General features: G+C 47.1%; 1 protein-coding gene across 4 annotated transcripts in view; it reads right to left on the bottom strand.

The window, feature by feature from the left end:
* Positions 1 to 15: 15 nt before the first annotated feature.
* LOC124010531 (janus kinase and microtubule-interacting protein 1-like) overlaps positions 16 to 20,797 on the bottom strand; it is a 59,384-nt gene continuing 38,602 nt past the window's right edge. For 2 of the 4 annotated variants that reach the window (XM_046323049.1, XM_046323050.1), the window contains exons 7-23: positions 19,390 to 19,536; positions 17,130 to 17,288; positions 16,356 to 16,418; positions 12,351 to 12,479; positions 12,023 to 12,151; positions 9,934 to 10,017; positions 8,682 to 8,744; positions 8,487 to 8,585; positions 4,360 to 4,461; positions 4,240 to 4,293; positions 4,018 to 4,083; positions 3,533 to 3,601; positions 3,316 to 3,393; positions 2,240 to 2,446; positions 821 to 886; positions 425 to 469; positions 159 to 340 (exon numbers count right to left, since the gene is read on the bottom strand). In XM_046323049.1, the coding sequence (XP_046179005.1) occupies positions 314 to 340; positions 425 to 469; positions 821 to 886; positions 2,240 to 2,446; positions 3,316 to 3,393; positions 3,533 to 3,601; positions 4,018 to 4,083; positions 4,240 to 4,293; positions 4,360 to 4,461; positions 8,487 to 8,585; positions 8,682 to 8,744; positions 9,934 to 10,017; positions 12,023 to 12,151; positions 12,351 to 12,479; positions 16,356 to 16,418; positions 17,130 to 17,288; positions 19,390 to 19,536 (1,587 nt within the window). In that variant the 3' untranslated portion in view covers positions 159 to 313. Of the gene's footprint in view, positions 341 to 424; positions 470 to 820; positions 887 to 2,239; positions 2,447 to 3,315; positions 3,394 to 3,532; positions 3,602 to 4,017; positions 4,084 to 4,239; positions 4,294 to 4,359; positions 4,462 to 8,486; positions 8,586 to 8,681; positions 8,745 to 9,933; positions 10,018 to 12,022; positions 12,152 to 12,350; positions 12,480 to 16,355; positions 16,419 to 17,129; positions 17,289 to 19,389; positions 19,537 to 20,797 lie in introns of all 4 variants that reach the window. The other 2 variants (XM_046323051.1, XM_046323052.1) reach the window with 2 other exon arrangements.

Genomic DNA, 20,797 nt, shown 5'->3' with positions numbered 1-20,797 from the left:
ACTTTCTCAATCAATGTTGTCCTTATTGACCCGCTTCAGTGTTGCCGCCACAATGTTTATGCTTTTTAGAACTCACGTTAGAGTTTGGCTAATTGTTCCACTTGCAGAAACTGTCGGCGAGACTTCCTTTCTATTAAAAAACACTGATATACCTCTCTTTATATGTCTCTGGGATTTGTTCACTTTTCAAAGTCATGGTTTTGTTATGTTCTGCATCCCAGGTTAAAAGTGCATGTTTATCAAAAAAAAGCCATAAGGTTTGTGAACCATCTAAAAAAAAAAGCATTAAAAAAAAAACATGTGTGTTTCTTCCTCACTCTCCACCTGAGCGCCTTAGCACCTGAGGAAACAGACAAATGATGGTCAGCGTCATCATCCTGTTATTACACAGTACGAGGGAGGCTGCGTAGCTCTGTGTCATTACCTGATGGCGGCCCGTGTCACTGTCATTAAGGCCCAATAATAAAAGCTAGAGAGAAAAACAAAAAGAGGAAGAAGAACTAAACAAATCATAATAATGTTAAAGAATGTTTAAAAAGAAAAAGGAGAGAAGAGGACACGTTACTGTTCAGAATTCTAACTGAAGAGTCCTACTGCCTGCTCTCATGACCCACAACCACAGGAGGCTGGTGAAGGGAGGCTTATAATAATAGTTGGAATGACGTGAATAGAGTGGTACCATGTGTTTGATACCAGTCATCTTGTTTCCTTCCAGCCATTACCATGAGCCCAGCCTCCCCAAATTAGGTTCCACTAGCCACCTGTGCCCACAACACATACATAGATGTTTCTTAGACAGAGAGAGAAATGACATGTATACCTTTTCTTCAATTTCCTTGACTTGTCTCTTTTGCATGTCAATCATGCCTTCCAACTGTCTTATTCTCTGTAAGGCAAATAGCACAGAACATATGGTTCAGGAGGTCAACTTCCTACTGACCACAGGCTCTGTATTATAGTTTAGAAGTAGAACAAATAAATGGTTGTGGTTGTTAAACAGTTGCTAATGAAAGTGACGACAACCCTTTCCACATGTATTCCCAGAAGCTGCCCTACTCCCATGTTACCATGGTAGCTGTTGCAGAGCGTCAAATAAAAAAAATCCTGCTGCCATGACAACGAGCAAGTGGAACAATGGTGAATCTTTGTCCAGACCACATGAGCTGATTTGTTGACCGACCTTTGGTCTTGGCTACACACGCACGCACACTTCCATTTGCTCCTTTCCTCTCCTCTAAACACTATTTGAGACAGACTCAGACAAGCGTGAAATCCTAAACCTTCACTGGAAGAAAACCAGTCCACTAGTAAGTAATCCTGATAGAGTTATGAAACACTGGAACCACACTGATCACATTCTCGTGGCTGACCTGAACCCTAAAAGCTGCTTAGATCATAACCACGGGAAGCTGAGTCAGCCAGAGGAGAGGCAGGGTCTGGAAAATAGCTGGTTTTGGGGGACAGGATTAGGTTGAGATCCTGTATTGCATCCAGCAGGGCTGGTGGAGGAGAGACCAATGAAGAGAAGACTAGGAAAAATGTCTCAGCTGCAGGTCGGTTATGGAGAATGTTCTATTATAATTGATGTCTTTAGTAAACTCCTATTGTGTTATTGATTAGACAGTTAATGGTTAGTTTCTGAAGCAAGGAGTGTCGAGGTTAGGAGGAGTGTGGTGTCGAGGTTAGGAGGAGTGTGGTGTCGAGGTTAGGAGGAGTGTGGTGTCGAGGTTAGGAGGAGTGTGGTGTCGAGGTTAGGAGGAGTGTGGTGTCGAGGTTAGGAGGAGTGTGGTGTCGAGGTTAGGAGGAGTGTGGTGTCGAGGTTAGGAGGAGGGTGGTGTCGAGGTTAGGAGGAGTGTGGTGTCGAGGTTAGGAGGAGTGTGGTGTCGAGGTTAGGAGGAGTGTGGTGTCGAGGTTAGGAGGAGTGTGGTGTCGAGGTTAGGAGGAGTGTGGTGTCGAGGTTAGGAGGAGTGTGGTGTTCGAGGTTAGGAGGAGTGTGGTGTCGAGGTTAGGGGTGTCGTGTCGAGGTTAGGGGTGTCGTGTCGAGGTTAGGAGTGTCGTGTCGAGGTTAGGAGTGTCGTGTTGAGGTTAGGAGCATAAAGACTAATAGAATAAGGATAGGACTTCTGTGAAATGTTGAGGTTTGGTGGAATACACAAAATACAAGGAAACACAAACACACAAGCAGGAGGGATACTGCATCTTTTCTCTGTGGCGGCTGCAGGTTAAGGCCTTTCCTTACCTGCTGGGCCTGCTGTAGGAGCTTCAGGCGCTCCTGTAAGATCTGACTGTCATACTGGCGACTCTGCCTGAGTATCTGTCTCCGCAGTTTGTCCACGGCGAGCCCCAGCTCCTCCCTCTGCCTGTCCGACAGAGACTCTGCGACCGCACGCCCCCCCGGCTCCTGCTGCAGAGCGCTATACAGAGTCGCCTCCAGCTCTGCGATCCTCTGCCATACAGCCACATACACAGGTACGCCACTGTGATCATGGCCGAGATGGAAAACACTGTTCCGCTTTATATCTAGTGTCACTATAATGGTGTGTTTTTCATGGTAACTACAGTGTAGGTACTAAGTCCACTTTGTTACATAATAATTACATAATTACAACTGTTACGCCTATTGACGGCTTATAATGTCAGTGTAGTGACCATGTGAACACATGCTTCTATTGACACTGTATAAAGTGGAACTAAAAACACAGTGAATCAAATGAATAAATGATGGCGAGTGCAAGATACTCCTGTTACCTGACTCATGGTGGTAGTGACTGTTAAGTTAGAGATGGGAAGAATGTAAAACATACAGGCTTCTCTGTACTGGGAACATTCACACATCTCTAGTCTACGTTAAGTTCCTCTTGATACACAGTCTCATTAGAATTACACACGTCACTGAGGGAATCACTAGACGTCCCGTCTCGGGATCGTAGTGTTCTGAGAGAGTGTTTGGGATGTGTCTGAACAGTTCATGCACAGCCATTCTCCCCAGCCAGGAGGGTGTGTCTCTTTCTGTCCTTTAGTACCCAGTGCAAACACGGGTTCATTGAGGTAGAAGATGCAGTATCCCGACAACACATGACAAACTCAAATAGCAGGGTTTGGTCTGTGGGTTAGTGATGTTTGATGGGCTGACAGTGGGTCTACATCTAAGTCTAAAACATATACTGTATGAAACTATTGCATGCCATCTTGATAATATAATGACTATTGTAATATATAATTATAATACAATATATGCCATTTAGCAGACGCTTCCTACAAGCAGGAGACAGCTGTAGAGTAACCCTCCTGTCCCATCATGCTGCCGTGTCGTACCATGTAGGCCTGATCCAGGGCCTGCTTCCTGTAGTCCAGCTCCTCCTCCATGAAACCCTTCTGCTTACTGAACTGGTCCTGGAACAGCCACAGCACAACACAGGATATGAAATCACATCACGGGGTATCACATTGCATCACCATGACAATGGTGTCACGTCAGAGACAGTGAAAAACCACTGATACTTGGTCAGATGTTTTTTGGGGGGTCTCTCACCGTCTCATTCTCCAGGTCAATCATCCTCTGGGTCAAGGCTGCCTCTGTGCTGTCGATCTGCTTTAACCACTATGGAGGGAGGGAGAGAGAGAGACACTCAACACATACTGTACAGTTAAATACTCCGTAGATAATAGTTCAGTAGGTGTAAGAGGCAGGCTCAGAGATAAGGAGAAGGAGGAGGAGAAGAAAAGGGGGAGTAAGACAAGGAGGAGGAGGAGGAAGAAGAAAAGAAGAAGGAGGAGAAGGAGGAATAGTTGAAGAGGAGGAAGAGGAGAAGAAGAAAGAGGAGGCGGAGGAAGAGGAGGAGAAGGAAAGGAGGTGAAAGATGAGAAGGAGGTGGAAGAGGAAAAAAAGGAGGAGAAGGAGGAATAGTTGAAGGGGAGGAAGAGGAGAAGAAAGAGTTGGAGGAAGATGAGGCAGATGGTTTGCCTCCCACAATGTAACAATGTTCCAATGTTGTTGGAGAAGGAGGAGAGACTGACCTTCTCACACATTGACAGAACCGTCCCAGCCTGGATGACAACAATCTGCTCCTCGTTACGCAAGTTCTGGGGATGAAGAAGAGACAGGAAATAGATATAGATGATCGGAGAGCGATAAAAGTATTTATTAAGGTTTTAATTGAGGGAGAAAATAGCATTGTGAATTTTAGTAAGATCATTTTACTGAGAGTATTAGGAACAGCGGAGAGAATTTAAACTCACTCCATTATCTCCCAGGATATCCAATTTCTTCATCAGATCTGGAATAACCACGTCCTAAAGAGGGATTACACATCCAGTTTACATACGCTGCGAGAGGGAAAATGTGTGTGTTTGTGTTACCTTGATTCCCTCCTGGTGACAGAAGATCTGCAGAGCGCTGTTGCTGTTCTCTGAGAAGGTAGTCATGTGGAATCCCATGGCTGGAAGCCTGTGTTCCCTCTCCTAATGGACAACAAGGACAGTTAACCCAGCCCTCATTCACACCCACATCTACACACTCACAAACAGTCCCCCCAGTCTAATTTACAGACCACAACAGCCAGCCCTCTAAAGGGGACAGTACAATCACAACTAATATTCTGGTTGGGTAGATTGGTGTGTGAGACTGATAGTGAATGGGTCAGGGTTGAGAACTGAACTGAACGGGTCAGGGTTGAGAACTGAACTTGAACGGGTCAGGGTTGAGAACTGAACTGAACGGGTCAGGGTTGAGAACTGATCTGAACAGATCAGGGTTGAGAACTGATCTGAACGGGTCAGGGTTGAGAACTGAACTGAACGGGTCAGGGTTGAGAACTGAACTGAACGGGTCAGGGTTGAGAACTGAACGGGTCAGGTTTGAGAACTGAACGGGTCAGGTTTGAGAACTGAACTGAACGGGTCAGGGTTGAGAACTGAACGGGTCAGGGTTGAGAACTGAACTGAACGGGTCAGGGTTGAGAACTGAACTGAACGGGTCAGGGTTGAGAACTGAACTGAACGGGTCAGGGTTGAGAACTGAACTGAACGGGTCAGGGTTGAGAACTGAACTGAACGGGTCAGGGTTGAGAACTGAACGGGTCAGGTTTGAGAACTGAACTGAATGGGTCAGGTACTGAATGGGTCGGGAACTGAACGGGTCAGGGTTGAGAACTGAACTGAATGGATCAGGAACTGAATGGGTCAGGGTTGGGAACTGAACTGAATGGGTCGGGTTAGGAACTGAACTGAATGGGTCATGTTTGGGAACTGAACTGAATGGGTCATGTTTGGGAACTGAATGGGTCAGGGTTGGAAACTGAACTGAATGGGTTTGGGAACTGAACTGAATGGGATGTTTGGGAACTGAGCCAGGGTTGGGAACTGAACTGAACGAGCCAGGGTTGGGAACTGAACTGAACGAGCCAGGGTTGGGAACTGAACTGAACGAGTCAGGGTTGGGAACTGAACTGAACGAGTCAGGGTTGGGAACTGAACTGAACGAGTCAGGGTTGGGAACTGAAATGAATGTGTTGTGGTTGGGAACTGAGCTGAACGAGTCAGGGTTGGGAACTGAACTGAATGTGTCGTGGTTGGGAACTGAGCTGAACGAGTCAGGGTTAGGAACTGAAATGGTCATGGTTGGGAACTGAGCTGAACGGGCCATGGTTGGGAACTGAGCTGCATGGGCCATGGTTAGGAACGGAACTGGTCATGGTTGGGAACTGAGCTGAATGGGCCATGGTTTGGAACTGAGCTGAATGGTCATGGTTGGGAACTGAGCTGAATGGGTCATGGTTTGGAACTGAGCTGAATGGGTCATGGTTGGGAACTGAGCTGAATGGGTCATGGTTGGGAACTGAGCTGAATGGGTCATGGTTGGGAACTGAGCTGAATGGGCCATGGTTGGGAACTGAGCTGAATGGGTCATGGTTGGGAACTGAGCTGAATGGGTCATGGTTGGGAACTGAGCTGAATGGGTCATGGTTGGGAACTGAGCTGAATGGGTCATGGTTGGGAACTGAGCTGAATGGGTCATGGTTGGGAACTGAGCTGAATGGGTCATGGTTGGGAACTGAGCTGAATGGGTCATGGTTGGGAACTGAGCTGAATGGGTCATGGTTGGGAACTGAGCTGAATGGGTCATGGTTGGGAACTGAGCTGAATGGGTCATGGTTGGGAACTGAGCTGAATGGGTCATGGTTGGGAACTGAGCTGAATGGGTCATGGTTGGGAACTGAGCTGAATGGGTCATGGTTGGGAACTGAGCTGAATGGGTCATGGTTGGGAACTGAGCTGAATGGGTCATGGTTGGGAACTGAGCTGAATGGGTCATGGTTGGGAACTGAGCTGAATGGGTCATGGTTGGGAACTGAGCTGAATGGGTCATGGTTGGGAACTGAGCTGAATGGGTCATGGTTGGGAACTGAGCTGAATGGGTCATGGTTGGGAACTGAGCTGAATGGGTCATGGTTGGGAACTGAGCTGAATGGGTCATGTTTGGGAACTGAACTGAATGGGTCATGTTTGGGAACTGAACGGGTCAGGGTTGGAAACTGAACTGAACGAGCCAGGGTTGGGAACTGAACGAGCCAGGGTTGGGAACTGAACTGAACGAGCCAGGGTTGGGAACTGAACTGAACGAGCCAGGGTTGGGAACTGAACTGAATGTGTTGTGGTTGGGAACTGAACTGAACGGGTCAGGGTTAGGAACTGAAATGGTCATGGTTGGGAACTGAGCTGAATGGGCCATGGTTAGGAATGGAACTGGTCATGGTTGGGAACTGAGCTGAATGGGTCATGGTTGGGAACTGAGCTGAACGAGTCAGGGTTGGGAACTGAACTGAATGTGTCGTGGTTGGGAACTGAGCTGAACGAGTCAGGGTTAGGAACTGAAATGGTCATGGTTGGGAACTGAGCTGAATGGGCCATGGTTAGGAACTGAACTGGTCATGGTTGGGAACTGAGCTGAATGGGCCATGGTTAGGAACGGAACTGGTCATGGTTAGGAACTGGTCATGGTTGGGAACTGAGCTGAATGGGTCATGGTTGGGAACTGAGCTGAATGGGTCATGGTTGAGAACTGAGCTGAATGGGTCATGTTTGGGAACTGAGCTGAATGGGTCATGGTTGGGAACTGAGCTGAATGGGTCATGGTTGGGAACTGAGCTGAATGGGTCATGGTTGGGAACTGAGCTGAATGGGTCATGGTTGGGAACTGAGCTGAATGGGTCATGGTTGGGAACTGAGCTGAATGGGTCATGGTTGGGAACTGAGCTGAATGGGTCATGGTTGGGAACTGAGCTGAATGGGTCATGGTTGGGAACTGAGCTGAATGGGTCAGTCATGGTTGGGAACTGAGCTGAATGGGTCATGGTTGGGAACTGAGCTGAATGGGTCATGGTTGGGAACTGAGCTGAATGGGTCATGGTTGGGAACTGAACAGGTCATGGTTGGGAACTGAACTGAATGGGTCATGTTTGGGAACTGAGCTGAATGGGTCGTGGTTGGGAACTGAGCTGAATGGGTCATGGTTGGGAACTGAACTGATGTACAGTACTTACATGATGAGGATAGCATGCTCAGGATCTGTCCAAATGAGTTAGGTGGAGAAACATGATTTAAAACCAAAGTAATAGGGTTTTAAAACATAGTCTGGGAGTTCAAATGGATGAGTTTAAGTGACTGGGTGGCTCTTTGGATCCATTCAACCCATTCTTATGTGCATTAAGAGTTTCTTTGATACCTTCTTGAAGTGATCGAGTATCTCCTATGAAGTCATCATGAAAGATATTCTAAAAAAGTATATGAATGAGCTCATTAAAGATATCCTACATCAGTTGTTGGAGGCAGAACCTGAGAGGAAAGCCATGCAGTCGATAATCTTCTATTATGGACAACAATCAAAAGATTTAGGACACGTGTACCTGATGATTGGAATGTTTGTGCATACGACTGCCTTTTTAATGAACATAAAGAAACTTAAGAACATGCAAGGAGGAGACAAATGAACAAAGATGGGCGGATGGTGAACTTGAACACATTTTATTCCATTCAAAATTATATTCATCTTACGAAAAACAACGTTCTTGTACATCTTTCAATTTGAAAAAAATCCACTTTTCCAGTTCAGTGGGGATGGTAAGGCGGTCAGAATACAAGATACATACAATGGGTCGAGGCACAGTAATGGGTATGTTTGTGTGCTCGCGTGTACTCTGTACGCCACAGGAGGCTGTTGGGAGGATCTATAGGAGGATGCGCTCACTGTAATGGCTGGAATGGAATTTATGAAACGGAATCCAACATGTTTTTTTTGTGTATGTTTGATACCATTCCATTTATTCCACTCCAATGAGCCCATCCTCCTATAGCTCCTCCCACCAGCCTCCACTGCTACGAGCACGCTTGTGTGTGTGTGTGTGTTTTGGTCACTGTATGTAGGTCTTGCGTGGGGACTGGAGACCGGTGTCGCCCCCTGGGGACAGTTTGATGGTGCACTCTCTTACTTCCAGCTCTAGCACTCTGAACTCCAGCAGCTCATTCTGGTCCCTCGAGTCCTGTACCGCCGCCTGCAGCTTCCACTCAGCTTGCTGTAACACACACATCTACACACACACATATTTTTGTATTTTGTAGTGTCCTTTGCTTCCAGATTGCTCACAGGACGGTGTTGAGTGACAGAGAAGTAGGAGGTACCTTACCTTGTCGTGGAGTTCCTGATTGGTCCTGATGAGGTACTGCTTCTCCTCCACCCACTTAGAGTCCTGGAGAAACATACGGTCACACACACCTCAGAGGAAAACTAAATTATCACAACACAGAATGATAAGGGAGATAAGAGCACCTTGCCACCCATAGGGGATACTGCACAATGTACATGCATGAGCACCTTAACCCAAAGAGATTCAGCCACACCGTGTGAGTCCTAGCCCAAACTGTCAGTATCTGAACTGAGACCCACAAGCCCAAAATAAGTGAAATAATTCATTCAAATAGTGAGCACACATGCATGCAACCACAAGTTAAACACAAAATATATTGCTGTAACATGGTTTTATTGAGCCAAAAAGTAACAGAGAGAAAGTTCACCATCACAATGACCAGAAATACAGAGAAATGTGCTCAGAAATCTGTATTGGTACAGTGAACAGCATGCTGAACAGAGATTCAGGCATATTGAGGCACCAGAGGTGAGAGCAGTGCAACAGAAAGTGCAACAATGCCACAGTGACACAAACAGGCAACATGCAGTAAATGTGAGGCATGCAACAGGTACCAGAGAATGATGGAGGATGCTATGAGTTCTGACCTCTGTGAAACGCTGTTCGGTATTAGATCTATTCAGTCTATTGATATCAGGCTGAGCAATCAACAAGAAGCTTGAACAATCTATGTGATTTGCATCATGATGCATTTGTTTAGTTTTGACCCCAAAATCCATCTACACTTCTCAAAATGGATTTCACTCTGCTTTTACAAATATCATTACTTATACAAGGAAATAATCTAATTGATATATCTTTACAGAGGAACTGATTGAAGATGATTTCCACAGAATGTTACATAATTAAGACATGACAGTATATATATATATTTTCATTAACCTTGTTTCTTCAGAGTCATATTTGTAAATGCTAGGTACAATTTGATGACTGGCTGATTTGTTTAGCATGAGGACGTATCATTCAATCAGTTTTCTCATGATCATGAGGAGATAAATCCTGATGATCTTTTCCAGAGAAAATAGAGCATATACATTCAAATACTGTCAGAGACAGTGGAGCACACACACAGGGCAGAGTTGTGACATCACAGGATCCTGCGGCAGATCCGGTCGGCGTAGCCGTAGCGCCAGGCCAAAAGCAAAGCCCCAAGACAGACAAGTAGCAGGGCCAATGAGAGCGGAGCAGCCAGGGACCTCCCAGTCGTCTCCCTGCCCTTTTCCTCTTTTACCTGCCCCCTCTCAGCCAATGCCTTCTCCAGGTCGGCGATCTTCGCCTGGCACCCAATCAGATCCGCCTGCAGCTGCTCACGGTTCTGTGGGAAGGCGAACGTAGCCAATCAGAGACCAGAGTCAAGTCAGTTCAATCAGGTGAGTTAGTGCTGGGCTGGACCAAAAGCCTGCACACCCTGCAGCCTGTTAAGATAGAAGAACATTAACCTGCACACCCTGCAGCCTGTTAAGGAAGAACATTAACCTGCACACCCTGCAGCCTGTTAAGATAGAACATTAACCAGCACACCCTGCAGCCTGTTAAGATAGAACATTAACCTGCACACCCTGCAGCCTGTTAAGATAGAAGAACATTAACCTGCACACCCTGCAGCCTGTTAAGATAGAAGAACATTAACCTGCACACCATGCATCCTGTTAAGATAGAAGAACATTAACCTGCACACCCTGCAGCCTGTTAAGATAGAACATTAACCTGCACACCCTGCAGCCTGTTAAGATAGAAGAACATTAACCTGCACACCCTGCAGCCTGTTAAGATAGAAGAACATTAACCTGCACACCATGCATCCTGTTAAGATAGAAGAACATTAACCTGCACACCCTGCAGCCTGTTAAGATAGAACATTAACCTGCACACCCTGCAGCCTGTTAAGATAGAAGAACATTAACCTGCACACCCTGCAGCCTGTTAAGATAGAAGAACATTAACCTGCACACCATGCATCCTGTTAAGATAGAAGAACATTAACCTGCACACCATGCATCCTGTTAAGATAGAAGAACATTAACCTGCAGCCTGCTAAGATATAATAACATTAACCTGCACACCCTGCAGCCTGTTAAGATAGAACATTAACCTGCACACCCTGCAGCCTGCTAAGATAGAAGAACATTAACCTCTTCAACCTATGGAGTCGCTATGTCATCTTTGGATAAAAAGACGTGCCCGTTTTAAGCGCAATATTTTGTCACGAAAAGATGCTCGACTATGCATGGAATTGACAGCCTTGGAAAGACAAAACTCTGACGTCTGATATTATCTGTGAGTGCCCCAGAACTAATGCTACAGGCGAAACCAAGATGAAACTTCAAACAGGAAATGAACAGGATTTTTGACGCTGTGTTTACTAACGTCTCCTTATATGGCTGTGAATATGCTGTGAACGAGCTTATGCGCTCTGCCGTTCATCCAAGATGTCTGCAGCATTGTGGTGTATTTGTAGGCATATCATTGGAAGATTGGCCATAAGAGACTACATTTGCCAGGGGGCCGTCCGGTGTCCTTTGTTTAAATCAGTGCGTAATTCCCAGTGGCAACCATTGTACCTTACGTTACAGAAGGAGACTCATACTTCCAGGAACGATACATCATTGAAGAGATATGTGAAAAACACCTTGAGGATTGGTTCGAAATAACGTTTGCCATGTTTCAGTTGATATTATGGAGTTAATGTGGAAGAAAGTTTGGCGTTTGGATAACTGAATTTTCATTTCTTTTGGTAGCCAAACGTGACGCACCAAACGGACCGATTTCTCCTGCACAAAAAATCTTTCAGGAAAAACTTTTGCTATCTAACTGAGAGTCTCCTCATTGAAAACATCCGAAGTTCTTCAAAAGGTAAATGATTTATTGAATGTTTTTGCTGGTTTTTGTGAAAATGTGGCCTGCTAATGCTAACCCTAAATGCTAAATGCTAGTTTGCTGTGGTAGAGAAGCATATTTTTGAAAATCTGAGATGACAGTGTTGTTAACAAAAGGCTAAGCTTGAGAGCAAATAGATTCATTTCATTTCATTTGCAATTTTCATGAATAGTTAACGTTGCATTATGGTAATGAGCTTGAGGCTGTAGTCACGATACCAGATCCGGGATGGCTCGACGCAAGAAGTTAACCTGCACACCCTGCAGCCTGTTAAGATAGAATAACATTAACCTGCACACCCTACAGCCTGCTAAGATAGAATAACATTGTTCTTGTACTCCTCTTGGCAAAACCTCATGTTTTGAAACAGTGATGGGCACATCAGGAGTCTAATGAGGGATATCATGGGCAGGCTGTAGGAGTTAAAGGTTAAAGCTACTCACCCTGGCCACTCTCTCAGCATCCTGTGACCCCCCAGTCTGTTCCTGTAGGAGGGCGTAGGCCCGCTGGAGAGCCTGGTACTCTCTGGTCAGTTGTCTGAAGCGCAGCTCTGACTCTTCACGAGAGACACCCTGGGGAATGAATACAATAGATAACAAGCCATATAGCAGACGCTTTTATCCAGAGACTTACAGTCATGCATGTATACATTTTACGCACGGTTGGTCCAGGGAATTTAACCCACTATCCTGGCATTGTAAGAGCCATGCTCTACCAACTAAACTACAGAGGACTGGGTAGTGACATGGTCAAACACACACACACACTTACGTCCTCCAGGTCCTCCTCGGGCGTGGCAGGGGTGCAGTCTGTGAGGTCAGTGTTATAAGAGGTCAGAGACGACGTCTCAGAGTCCACAGACTCATCATCAAATCCAAAATATGTCTCCACAACATGCCTCTGGAGAGATAGAGAGAGAGAGGAGGAGAGGAGGATGGAGAGAGAGAGAGAGAAGGAGAAAGAAAAGGGGAGTGATGAGCTGTAATATATATTGATTTACACACACACACACACACACACACACACACACACACACACACACACACACACACACACACACACACACACACACAAAACAATAGGAGAGAAGACTATTTGAAACACACACTCGGGGGTTGGTAATAGAGGTGAGCGACGTTGCCTCCCTCTGCTGGGAGTACACGGGCTGGGCACCCCAAAACGGATGGCTCCAAGTAGAGGTAATTAGGGGAACGTGCCAACCAGCCGTGGAGGCCACATAAAAGGAGCACTGTGGCACACCGCGGGGAGAACAGAGAGCCCGACAGAGCAGAAGCTGAGAAGAAGGACCGAGCCAAACCTACCTAATTTCGTTATGTTTATTTTATTGCCTAGTTGTGTTTGCTGACTAGATCCTTCCTGTCTCTGTGTTAATCTCTGCACGCTCAACCCAACACCCCACAGTTTACCACAACACACACTCCCCCAATCCATGATGCTACAGAACACTCCCCCAATCCATGATGCTACAGAACACTCCCCCAGTCCATGATGCTACAGAACACTCCCCCAATCCATGATGCTACAGAACACTCCCCCAGTCCATGATGCTACAGAACACTCCCCCAATCCATGATGCTACAGAACACTCCCCCAATCCATGATGCTACAGAACACTCCCCCAATCCATGATGCTACAGAACACTCCCCCAGTCCATGATGCTACAGAACACTCCCCCAATCCATGATGCTACAGAACACTCCCCCAGTCCATGATGCTACAGAACACTCCCCCAGTCCATGATGCTACAGAACACTCCCCAGTCCATGATGCTACAGAACACTCCCCAGTCCATGATGCTACAGAACACTCCCCCAGTCCATGATGCTACAGAACACTCCCCCAGTCCATGATGCTACAGAACACTCACCCAGTCCATGATGCTACAGAACACTCACCCAGTCCATGATGCTACAGAACACTCACCCAGTCCATGATGCTACAGAACACTCACTGTGACATACTGTGGACCGTCCATCAACTTTGGAACAATCACTTCCGCATTCCTTACCATCCGATTACGAAACACAAATCATCCACAAAAAAGAAAGGCTAATTTCCTCCTTCCCATTGATTTTATAAACTCAACAGTATTGTCCTTCCCATTGATCTCAGGACCAACCCACAGAGTCAACTCAATAGTCACTGTACTACAGTAAAGTCCTTACCATCGTGTTTGAAGGTCATCTCCTGACACCCAGAGAAGGAGAGACAGACCATAACACACAGACAGATGAAGCAGGAGAAGGAGACAGACCATAACACACAGACAGATGAAGCAGGAGAAGGAGACAGACCATAGCACACACATATATAGCAGGAGAAGGAGACAGACCATAACACGCAGACAGATGAAGCAGGAGAAGGAGACAGACCATAACACACAGATATGAAGCAGGAGAAGGAGACAGACCATAGCACACAGACAGATGAAGCAGGAGAAGGAGACAGACCATAACACACAGACAGATGAAGAAGGAGACAGAACATAACACACAGACAGATGAAGAAGGAGACAGAACATAACACACAGACAGATGAAGCAGGAGAAGGAGACAGACCATAACACACAGACAGATGAAGCAGGAGAAGGAGACAGACCATAGCACACACAGATGAAGCAGGAGAAGGAGACAGACCATAACACACAGACAGATGAAGCAGGAGAAGGAGACAGACCATAATACACAGACAGATGAAGCAGGAGAAGGAGACAGACCATAACACACAGATAGAAAGCAAGAGAAGGAGACAGACCATAACACACAGACATATGAAGCAGGAGAAGGAAACAGACCATAACACACAGACATATGAAGCAGGAGAAGGAGACAGACCATAACACAGACAGATGAAGCAGGAGAAGGAGACAGACCATAACACACAGACAGATGAAGCAGGAGAAGGAGACAGACCATAACACACAGACATATGAAGCAGGAGAAGGAGACAGACCATAGCACACACAGACAGATGAAGCAGGAGAAGGAGACAGACCATAGCACACACAGACAGATGAAGCAGGAGAAGGAGACAGACCATAGCACACACAGACAGATGAAGCAGGAGAAGGAGACAGACCATAGCACACACAGACAGATGAAGCAGGAGAAGGAGACAGACCATAGCACACACAGACAGATGAAGCAGGAGAAGGAGACAGACCATAGCACACACAGACAGATGAAGCAGGAGAAGGAGACAGACCATAGCACACACAGACAGATGAAGCAGGAGAAGGAGACAGACCATAGCACACAGACAGATGAAGCAGGAGAAGGAGACAGACCATAACACACAGACAGATGAAGCAGGAGAAGGAGACAGACCATAACACACAGACAGAAAGCAGGAGAAGGAGAGACAGACCATAACACACAGACAGAAAGCAAGAGAAGGAGAGACAGGCCATAACACACAGACAGAAAGCAAGAGAAGGAGAGACAGGCCATAACACACAGACAGATGAAGCAAGAGAAGGAGAGACAGGCCATAACACACAGACAGATGAAGCAGGAGAAGGAGACAGGCCATAACACACAGACAGATGAAGCAGGAGAAGGAGACAGACCATAACACACAGACAGAAAGCAGGAGAAGGAGAGACAGACCATAACACACAGACAGAAAGCAAGAGAAGGAGAGACAGACTATAACACACAGACAGAAAGCAAGAGAAGGAGAGACAGGCCATAACACACAGACAGATGAAGCAGGAGAAGGAGACAGACCATAACACACAGACAGATGAAGCAGGAGAAGGAGAGACAGACCATAACACACAGACAGATGAAGCAGGAGAGACAGACCATAGCACACAGACAGATGAAGCAGGAGAAGGAGACAGACCATAACACACAGACAGAAAGCAAGAGAAGGAGAGACAGACCATAACACACAGACAGATGAAGCAGGAGAAGGAGACAGACCATAACACACAGACAGATGAAGCGGGAGAAGGAGACAGACCATAGTACACAGACAGATGAAGCAGGAGGAGGAGACAGACCATAGTACACAGACAGCTGAAGCAGGAGAAGGAGAGGACAAGCTGGACATACTCATACATACTGGTACTATACTATAAACCTCCTGACAAAGCTAGTATCCTCGAAGGTGAACTATACTGTCCTCTGCCACTGAGCTCTGAGGCCGGGCTGTCTCAGTCACCCACTTACCAGACACAGACAGAGAGGTGTGTTAACTAGCATCCACCAATCCTCTTTAAGATAGTTACCAGGCCTGTGAGGTAGCAGCACTGTACTTTTCCATTCAGACTGTCCCAGTAAGTGTGTTCTGTTCCATTCTCAGTTAGTCCCAGTAACCAGCTCCAGTTCTAGATGCAGAGTGTGTTAAATCTCTTAGCAACATACATCACCGACTCTGCTAACTCTCTGTCTCTCGAGGACCCAGTCCAATTGCTAGAATCACTCCTCCTCTCCTGATCATCAACACCTCATCTACCTATCCTTCTGACGGAGTTTGGAAGAGATTACCAAACAGGTGTCATTGTTCCCCCATCTGAGCCCAATTAAAACAGTCACACACACTTAGGAACCTATGCATGCACACGAGCACCCACACGCACATGCCCCACCTGACCCCAATTAGACAGAACCAGCCCATCAGCATCATGAGAAGAGGCTATTGTGCTTATTGACAACACTGCTGGACCAGCAGTTTGTGACAGGAAACATAGAACACAACAAAGAAACACTATAAAACACACAGAACGGTAGAGGGAGAAGTAGTCTTACTTTAGGTGGTAGCTTGAGGGGTTTCCTCCGGGTCTTTTTGCAGAGCATCAGTCTGTCACATTCCTGCGCAGAAAGGAGCAACTTGGGATTTCTAGCCTTTTGAGTTTAGACAACATGCATCGTTTCTGTATGAGAAGGCTCTGATTGATGTGGGACTGATCCTTAACCTGACAATCTAAATTGTACTAATCTAGGCCATCGACCGTCCCATGTGTGGAATCCTGGGGACAGAATCTGGATACTATTTGATTTAGGCTTGTCAAAATGCAGCCATGGTAAAAAAAAAAGTGAGACGGGTGGATTCTTTATGGGAACAACCAGAGTTGGAGAAGGTAAACAGAGTTGTGTATCCAACACCTGCCCCCAGGTCCGGACATGTTGGGGCGATCCAGAATTATGATCAGCAGCAAGGAGCCAGGAGAACATCACCGTGCGAATGAGTAAATTAGCAACAGGCTCTGATTAAAAGTGAATAGAGCAGAGAGAGTGGGTGGTGAGTGGCTGGCTGGCGAGAGGGTCTGGAAGGCAGGGCCAACATGTTACCCAACAATACACTCACCCTAACGGCAGCCATTTTATTCCACTGTTTCATTGTACTACAGTAAAGTACAAGAAAATGTCTGCCTGTTTGTTTAAGAACCCATGAGCTAGGCGGGTGCCCACATTCTTTTAATCTCACTACAATAAGGATCTGTCAATGCGCTGTTGTTTGGAAGTTCTGGTGATCTAAAGACCAGGTAAAGTGCAATGTCGATGTTAGAGTGTCTCCCTGACCTGCGTGAGCTCATCAATGATGCCTTGTTGCTCGGCAACCTGCAGCTTAAGGAACTCTACTTCCTGTTCCTCGTGGGCCTGACTTAGGTCTGTCAGGGAGGTAGGCCTCTTCAGCTGCTGGGGGTGAGGCTGCTGGGAACGAGTGCGAACATTCTCCTTCTGAGAGAGAAAAAAAGAGAGGGAGGTGAGGAGAGATACATTGTCAGGGGTCAGCGATTCAAGTGTGAGGTCGAGAGAGAGACAGAGACAGAGGAGACAGAGAGAGAGAGAGAGAGAGAGAGAGAGAGAGAGAGAGAGAGAGAGAGAGAGACACACAGGATTTCCTTAACCGTGACTCATAACTTTAAATTGTGCAGTGAGGCTTTGTAATCAAGGAGAAATGTAAATACTGAATGGCACAGGTTGAAGGAGATACCGATCGTCGCAGATACCTATCGACGCAGATACCTATCGACGCAGATACCTATCGACAGAGATACCGATCGACAGAGAGATACTGAATGGCGCAGATACCGATCGACAGAGATACTGAATGGCGCAGATATCGATCGACGAAGATACCGATCGACAGAGATGCAGAATGGCGCAGATACTGATCGACGCAGATACCAATGGACAGAGATGCTGAATGGCGCAGATACCGATCGACGCAGATAGCAATCGACGCAGATAGCAATCGACGCAGATAGCAATCGACGCAGATAGCAATCGGCGCAGATACCGATCGGCGCAGATACCGATCGGCGCAGATACCGATCGACAGAGATACCGAATGGCACAGCTATCGATCGACGCAGATACCGATCGACAGAGATACTGAATGGCGCAGATATCGATCGACGCAGATACCAATCGACGCAGATACCAATCGACGCAGATACCAATCGACGCAGATACCAATCGACGCAGATACCAATCGACGCAGATACCGAATGGCGCAGATATCGATCGACGCAGATACCGATCGACAGAGAGATACTGAATGGCGCAGATATCGATCGACGCAGATACCGATCGACAGAGAGATACTGAATGGCGCAGATACCGATCGACGCAGATACCAATCGACGCAGATACCAATCGACAGAGATACTGAATGGCGCAGATATCGATCGACGCAGATACCAATCGACAGAGAGATACTGAATGGCGCAGATACCGATCGACAGAGAGATACTGAATGGCGCAGATACCGATCGACAGAGAGATACTGAATGGCGCAGATACCGATCGACAGAGAGATACTGAATGGCGCAGATACCGATCGACAGAGAGATACTGAATGGCGCAGATACCGATCGACAGAGAGATACTGAATGGCGCAGATACCGATCGACAGAGAGATACTGAATGGCGCAGATACCGATCGACAGAGAGATACTGAATGGCACTGAATGGCGCAGATACCGATCGACAGGACCACCCATACGTAGAATGTATGCACACATGACTGTAAGTCGCTTTGGATAAAAGCGTCTGCTAAATGGCATATATTATATTATTATACTGAATGGCACAGATACCGATCGACAGAGAGATACTGAATGGCGCAGATACCGATCGACAGAGAGATACTGAATGGCGCAGATACCGATCGACAGAGAGATACTGAATGGCGCAGATACCGATCGACAGAGAGATACTGAATGGCGCAGATACCGATCGACAGAGAGATACTGAATGGCGCAGATACTGATCGACAGAGAGATACTGAATGGCGCAGATACCGATCGACAGAGAGATACTGAATGGCGCAGATACCGATCGACAGGACCACCCATACGTAGAATGTATGCACACATGACTGTAAGTCGCTTTGGATAAAAGCGTCTGCTAAATGGCATATATTATATTATTATACTGAATGGCACAGATACCGATCGACAGAGAGATACTGAATGGCGCAGATACCGATCGACAGAGAGATACTGAATGGCGCAGATACCGATCGACAGAGAGATACTGAATGGCGCAGATACCGATCGACAGAGATACTGAATGGCGCAGATACCGATCGACAGAGATACTGAATGGCACAGATACTGCTTAACATCTCTTGTTGGGCTCTTGCCCTTTCCTTAGATGACCTCCATTTCACATGTTCCCTACAGTGTGGTTCCTCTTAATCCAGTCATAAACATCAAAGCATAGCCCATAGTTTTGTTACACTTATCAACGTCCTCCGTTAGTCATGAAGGAGATGAGACAAGGAAAGGAGAAAAGCAAAGTAGACCAAAAAGGTTATGTCTTGTTCCCTCACCATCTCTGCGTTCTCTCTGCTGAGGTTCTTGAGTTTCTCCTCCATGCGCTGCAGAGTCTGAAGGAGATCATTGTTCTTCTTCGACATCCTCTTATATTTATCTAAGAGTGGCTTCACCTGACTCTCTGACTCACGCACCCGCTTTAACTGACAGATGAAGGGAGAGATGGAAGGAGAGAGCGAGAGAGATGGAAGGAGAGAGCGATGGAAGGAGAGAGCGATGGAAGGCGAGAGCGATGGAAGGCGAGAGCGATGGAAGGCGAGAGCGATGGAAGGCGAGAGAGATGGAAGAGAGAGATGGAAGGCGAGAGAGATGGAAGGAGAGAGAGATGGAAGGAGAGAGCGAAAAAGAGATGGAAGGAGAGAGCGAAAGAGATGGAAGGCGAGAGCGATGGAAGGCGAGAGCGATGGAAGGAGAGAGCGAAAGAGATGGAAGGAGAGAGCGAAAGAGATGGAAGGAGAGAGCGATGGAAGGAGAGAGCGATGGAAGGAGAGAGCGATGGAAGGAGAGAGCGATGGAAGGAGAGAGCGATGGAAGGCGAGAGCGATGGAAGGCGAGAGCGATGGAAGGCGAGAGCGATGGAAGGCGAGAGCGATGGAAGGAGAGAGCGAAAGAGATGGAAGGAGAGAGCGAAAGAGATGGAAGGAGAGAGCGATGGAAGGCGAGAGAGATGGAAGGAGAGAGCGATGGAAGGCGAGAGCGATGGAAGGCGAGAGCGATGGAAGGCGAGAGAGATGGAAGGCGAGAGCGATGGAAGGCGAGAGCGATGGAAGGCGAGAGAGATGGAAGGAGAGAGCGAAAGAGATGGAAGGCGAAAGAGATGGAAGGCGAAAGAGATGGAAGGCGAAAGAGATGGAAGGCGAGAGCGATGGAAGGCGAGAGAGATGGAAGGAGAGAGCGAAAGAGATGGAAGGCGAAAGAGATGGAAGGCGAAAGAGATGGAAGGCGAAAGAGATGGAAGGCGAAAGAGATGGAAGGCGAAAGAGATGGAAGGCGAAAGAGATGGAAGGCGAGAGCGATGGAAGGCGAGAGAGATGGAAGGAGAGAGCGAAAGAGATGGAAGGCGAAAGAGATGGAAGGCGAAAGAGATGGAAGGCGAAAGAGATGGAAGGCGAAAGAGATGGAAGGCGAAAGAGATGGAAGGCGAGAGCGATGGAAGGAGAGAGCGATGGAAGGCGAGAGCGATGGAAGGCGAGAGCGATGGAAGGCGAGAGCGATGGAAGGCGAGAGAGATGGAAGGCGAGAGAGATGGAAGGCGAGAGAGATGGAAGGCGAGAGCGATGGAAGGCGAGAGCGATGGAAGGCGAGAGAGATGGAAGGCGAGAGAGATGGAAGGCGAGAGAGATGGAAGGCGAGAGGAAAGAGATGGAAGGAGAGAGCGAAAGAGATGGAAGGAGAGAGCGATGG

Source organism: Oncorhynchus gorbuscha, linkage group LG23 (genome assembly GCF_021184085.1).
Source record: "Oncorhynchus gorbuscha isolate QuinsamMale2020 ecotype Even-year linkage group LG23, OgorEven_v1.0, whole genome shotgun sequence".
NCBI lineage: Eukaryota > Metazoa > Chordata > Actinopteri > Salmoniformes > Salmonidae > Oncorhynchus > Oncorhynchus gorbuscha.
This window is presented reverse-complemented; position numbering and strand designations above follow the sequence as displayed.